Source organism: Myotis brandtii, unplaced genomic scaffold (assembly GCF_000412655.1).
Source record: "Myotis brandtii unplaced genomic scaffold, ASM41265v1 scaffold619, whole genome shotgun sequence".
Taxonomy (NCBI): Eukaryota; Metazoa; Chordata; class Mammalia; order Chiroptera; family Vespertilionidae; genus Myotis; species Myotis brandtii.
The window spans coordinates 46463-52462 of record NW_005370361.1 but is presented as its reverse complement, the minus strand read 5'-3'; the positions used below and the strand labels follow the sequence as shown (position 1 = coordinate 52462).

Below are 6000 nucleotides of genomic sequence, written 5' to 3'. Positions count from 1 at the left end.
GTACCTCAATCAGATTGAGGACGTTTTTAGCAAAGGCCAGCTTAGGAGTACCCTAATTAAGTTAATAACAATGTACCTACCTATATAGTTTAAGTTTAAAAAATTTGGCTCTCAAAAGAAATTTCAATCATTGTACTGTTGATATTTGGCTCTGTTGACTAATGAGTTTGCCAGCCACTAGGCTATGCACATGGTTTCTGAAACATGTGGCCATCCTCAATGCCCAAAAAGGGATGAAAAAGTTCCCCAGATGGAGAGGGAAGCAGAACAGCAGCCAACCTTGAGTGGCTACTGTGCCTGGGTGCAGCCAGAAGTCATCAGCATGGAGTTTCCCACCTGTGTGTGGACAAGAGAGGGACCCAGGGTGGCCACACACAGGGAGGGGATCTGGACTCAGGGTGAAAGTTGGAGCAGGGTTGCCCCCTCCACATGCTTTGGATACTGGCACTGGGGTCTCTCTGCCCACAGACCCAGCCCATGGTGGACACTGAGCCACACTCACTGTGTGTGTGTGAAACGGATTCAATCCATTCTAGCTGGGAGTGGGCGTCTGCTCAGGGGTGAGTGTGAGGCTCACCTTGGCGTGGGCCCTGCTGGGCACATCACAGTCAGATGCTAACTTAGGGAGAGAGGACGCCGTGGGGCAGGGCAGACCCAATTCTCCACCTCTTTTCGTCCTGAACATCAGGACAGCCCTGGGAGGGACTCTCTGTGGAGAAGCAGCTGTGTGAGAGGGGACCGTCCAATAGGAATGGATGTGAAAGGGAAATCCCAGGGGTGAGAGGAGGGAAGGGCTTGTCTTCCATGCACCCTCCCCTTCTTCCCCACCCCGCCCCTGCCTGCCTGTCCTTCCTTCCCCTCCCCTGCAGGATGGGGGCACCATGGCTTTGCCAGCCTATCTTCCCTGACACAGTCATCAAGTGGGACCCCTTCATGTGAAAAATGCTACAGACAGGATGGTGTGGGCCATCCCTGAGGGTACTGGATCTGGTGCTGCTGCTTTCCTGAACATATCTTGAAGAATGTTTAAACATCTGACAATGAAAGGAGAGAATTGATTTCTTGGGCAACAATAGGCATCATAATAGAGAATTACATGAAATTTTAGTAATAGATCATGCAAATGCCTAAGACCTAAGAACAAAAAGTAATTTGATTTAGCACACTCTAACATTTTTTCCATCAAGGAGGAGATACAGCTGAAGATACAAATCTGAAAGTGGAGGACAACATTGGGGAAATTTTGTGGGGTGCAACACAGAAGGACTGGAGCTAGAAAATTCAGATACATGGGGAATAGAAAGAGAAGCGCCACTGAAGCTGTGAGATCCAGGAGGAGAGCATTGAGGATAATGTCTGCTTCATTTCTAGAGGCCAATGGCTGGGTATGTTACAGAAAAGCAGCGACAACACAGTGCCAGGGTGCATGAATATGCAAATGAAATGTGTGTCCTGATATTCATAGAAAGTGGGGGAAAGTGATGGGAGCTCACGGTCAAATAGAAACATAATGCCAAAAGTTATGTGAAAAGTCCATTCAAATACTTGATTGTGAATGAAGAATCCTATACTCACCCACATTTTTATTAGAAGGCTAAGGTGAAAGTGTCAGAGTGGAGAAATCCATGAGTTTGAGAATAGAGGCACGTCCAACCCTATGAACTCACATCTCATGTGTTACATTCACCAGGTCAGGTTCTGACTTCAGGACGGAGGAGGAGGTTTGGGCGGTAGATCCTCAACCATCAGAGACTTTCTCCTTCCTTGTATTTGAATTATATTCTGTCTTTGAAATAAAACATGTTTTCAAGTGTCTTAATGGAAATAAGACATTTGCAGACATACAAGGCCTCTATTATTTACACACTCACTAAAAGCACACGAAGATAGTAATTAAACCAACAGCACAACAGACAAGAAGTAGAGAGAGTGAGTTGTAAAAGTGAGAAAAGTAATGGCAAGACTAATAAACTTTGAAAAAGTATATTGGCACATACATTCACATATACATTATTAATTAAGAAAGGTTAAATAATATTAGGAGTGTGTGTGTGTGTGTGTGTGTGTGTGTGTGTGTTTGAGACACATGAACACACACAGCTTTTGAAATTAGGTACAGGTTCAGCTAACGTGTAGTGACCTTTTCTCATCTAAAAAAGAGAGTGAATAAAAAATGGTTCACAATTATAGATATAAATACCAATATTAACAATGGTGTAACTATTCCAATTGGAAATGCTTGTATAACCTCCAAACTGGTTGAAGTAAATATATAAAACAAGTAAATGTAAATCAATTTTAAACTGGTCTGAAAAATTTTTGAAAAAGCTACTTAAAATGAACCGTATGTACTAGTTAAATAAAACGATGCCAACAATTTAAAATTATTTATTATCTAACATTAAAACATCTGCTCAAGATAGTAGGGAAAGTAAAGGAAGTACTCAAATCCTTCCACAACTACAGTGAAATCACAACTAAACTACAGAACAAACATCATTCAGAACCACATGAAATCTAGGTGAACAGAAGTTCACAAGGATACAAAGAAGAAGCTATATGGAGACGGTGGGAGGGATGGAGATGTGCAATGGGCTGGACCACATGGAGCAGGTATCAGGACTTTTTTTTCAAACTTTGTTCTTCTTGTTTTAAAAATAATGCCACAGCCCAGCCAGTGTTGCTCAGTGGTTGAACATTGACCTATGACCCAGGATGTCACTGGTTCTAATCCAGGTCAGGGCACATGCCTGCATGGCGGGCTCCATCCCCAAAAGGGGGAGCAGGAGGCAGCTGATGTTTCTCTCTCCTCAATGTTTCTCTTGTCTATCCCTCTCCCTTCCTCTCTCTCTAAAATCAATAAAAACATAGTTAAAAAGGGAAAATAAAATAAAAACCAATCCCAGGTTATGAAGATACCACATTTTGTTGGGATGGATGTGGCCCAGCATGAAGGGGTGTATAGATGTGATCCAAACCAGCCATGTGGGACAGACCCTCATGTCACAGGGTGAGAACAGAAGGGCAGTGGAGGAGAGTGAGCGAGGACAGGGAGGGAGGGAGAGCCCCCCAGCTGGATGGAGGGGGCATCCTCTACAGGGACATGGGCCACATTCTCCTGCACCCAGAGCTCGTTTACCACGTCTTCTCCCCTGGCCATTCTCAGCAGACAGTTTCCCCAACTGTGGTCCACACTCTCTTTCAGCACCTCCTGGGATCATCACATGGGCTCCAAGGCTCCCCCACTCTGAATGGAGCATTGTTGCCTCTGTGTTCACATCCTGGTTGCATGGAGGGCCCTTTGGGTGTCGTTTCGAGCCTGAAATAGCAGCACCCCGAGCACCACCAGGACCAAGCCAGCCACGCCCATCCGGATGAGATTCTCCACTGTGTAGTCTTGGGGTTTGGAGCCTGGAAAATGTGCATACAAAGGTCAGAAAGGTCAGGGCAGACCCAAATCTCCAGGGTTCTGGTGTCAACCCTGGTTCCCACCTCCCCTTGACATCAGCGTCCCTGTGATATCTGAACTCAGCACCTGCTCTCAGTGATTCTGATAAGACTTAGCTGTGCCCAAGAACTGAGGGTGAGGGGACTAATGGTCCCAATTCAGAAATAACTAAGAGCTGTGTGTGTCCGTGTTCAGCCTGAGACTGAAGACCCCATGAGCTTATTCCCCTATAGCTGAGAGATCCCACATTCTCAACAGTTGGGGACCCAGGGTCCATGGAGGAGCGGTTGGTGTCAGGGGTTCCTGAATCTCAGGAGCATGAAGGGGTGAAAGTCTGGGCTGGGTCTCCTTCACCCCACCCCACCCAGGCACCTCCCCTGTGGAGTACACATTTCTTTCTTTTTCTTTTCTTTTCAATATATTTTATTGATTTTTTACAGAGCGGAAGGGAGAGGGATAGAGAGTTAGAAACATTGATGACAGAGAAACATGGATCAGCTGTCTCCTGCACACTCCCTACTGGGTATATGCCCACAATCAAGGTACATGCCCTTGACCGGAATTAAACCTGGGATCCTTGAGTCCACAGGCCAATGCTCATCACTGAGCCAAACCGGTCAGGGCTGGGGTCCGCATTTTCATCATCACCTGGAATTATTCATCTATTGATTCTCCTATTAATTCCATTATTAATTTATTAAATATATTTTTATTGATTTCATAGAGGACGGGAGAAGGAGAGATAGATAGATACATCAATGATGAGAGAGAATCATTGATTGGCTGCCTCCTGCACACCCACTACTGGGGACTGAGCCTGCAACCCGGGCATGTGCCCTTGGCCCAACTCATACCTGGGACACTTCATTCTCTAGGTCGACGCTCCATCCACTGAGCCAAACATGCTAGGATTTAGCTCATTTATTATACAATTATACAAATGAATACCTACAGTGGTAGATATACTTACCAAATGAGACATGTGGGCATATGGATGCTAATGGTGTGAGCTTTTGCTTTATCTCAAAGTACAACAAAGGTCATAACCAAGGGAGTCCACACTTATGGCTCCAGTTTAAGCCACAGAGAAACCTCCCTAAATTCATTATTGAGTGAGCACCCAAGTAGGAAATCATGTCAATCTGTTACCATATTTTGCTATAAAACCTGAGATATAAACAAAATTATTGACATCTCCTCAGTACACTGATCCATGCAATAACTCTGAATGTCAGCTCCACAATTCAGAAATACACATGGATGATCAGCATCACTCAGTTGGGTTAACATCCAAATGGTTGACACAAAAAAGACTTCGTAATGTGTGTCATGTGGTTAAAAGTCAGAGAAAAGACAATTATAGGGGGATGTGTATCTGTCAGGGAAAGAGAGCATTCCTAGGAAACCCTAATGAAACAGAAGAGGCGCTGGGGTGTATGAGCCCCTAGTCCTTGGTCAGAGCGAATCTGTCAAAGCCGGCCTCCGCGTGGCACTGGAGGGTCAGGCTGTGTCCAGGCAGCACCAGTAGCCTGGCTGGGCTGAGAGGGAGGGCACCCTGTGCACACCTGGGAGGAGGGGACAGTGGCACAAGGGGACACCCCATATCGCACACTGGGCTGCAGTGAGAGGTCTCACATGTCCCTCCCTGAGCTTTCTTCCTGTGGATCTGTCCCAAAGAGGCCAGTGTCACTGACCCCATGAGCCCAGGGCTCCAGTGGACACACAGCTTAGATCAGGTATTTTTGCCCAGGAAACAGATGTGGATTCCCCCGGTTCTTTGCTCACCTGTGACATCGATGAGCAGAGGGGCACTTGGCTGTGACCACACATTGGGGTAGGAGCCGGGAGAACCATAGCATCTGTAGGTCCCCCCATGGGAGGGACTCACGGGGCCCAGAGGGAAGATGGCCTGCCACCTCCCAGCATGCATCCTGGGTTCTGCTTCCATGTGTTGTGGCGGGTCAGCCCCTCCCTCCTTCAGCAGATGGAAATGGCCGGAAGTGAACTGTGAGCTACAGGAGAGGGATAGGTTCCCTCCTGAGGCCACCACAGGGCTTGGCTGGGCTGAGAGGGAGGGTGCAGGGTACACTCCTGAGGGAAGAGAAAGGGTCTGTCTTAAAGGGACCACCACCCTCACCCCCAGGGGTGTTCTGTGAGGGGTGAAGTCCCCTGAGGCCACACTGTATTCCCTCTGCCTGTGACCTGGATCTCACAGTGGGGAGGTGATCAGGGTTGTCCCCTACCTGTCACCACCAGGAGCAGGGGGTCACTCCGCTCTGACAGTATGTCCCCAGTGGTATAATATGCACACTGGTACAGCCCTGCGTGGTGTGAGTTCCTGGCTTCAGTGAGGAAACCGGCCTTGTTGTTGGAGTCCTGTGGGATTCTGGTTTCCCAGGGCTCAGAGCCCCTGTCTTTATACAGAAGGTAGGCTTCAGCCTGGAGAGACCCCTGACACCAGATGGTCACGGGGCTCCCCTTGGTGACGATGGGACCTGGGTCAGCCCAGATGGAGGGTTTGGGGACGTCTCCTGGAAAGGAATCACACCTGA

The 6000-nt window shown here is 47.5% G+C and overlaps 1 protein-coding gene across 3 annotated transcripts in view; it reads right to left on the bottom strand.

Annotated features, from left to right (window-relative positions):
- LOC102252948 (leukocyte immunoglobulin-like receptor subfamily A member 6) overlaps nucleotides 1–6000 on the bottom strand; it is a 105516-nt gene that overhangs the window by 58729 nt on the left and 40787 nt on the right. The window contains exon 6 of one of the 3 annotated variants that reach the window (XM_014528118.1): nucleotides 5692–5979. The exons of the other annotated variants lie outside the window; for them this stretch is intronic. Within the exon in view, the coding sequence (XP_014383604.1) occupies nucleotides 5692–5979 (288 nt within the window). The remainder of the gene's footprint in view (nucleotides 1–5691; nucleotides 5980–6000) is intronic. 3 annotated transcript variants of the gene reach the window in all.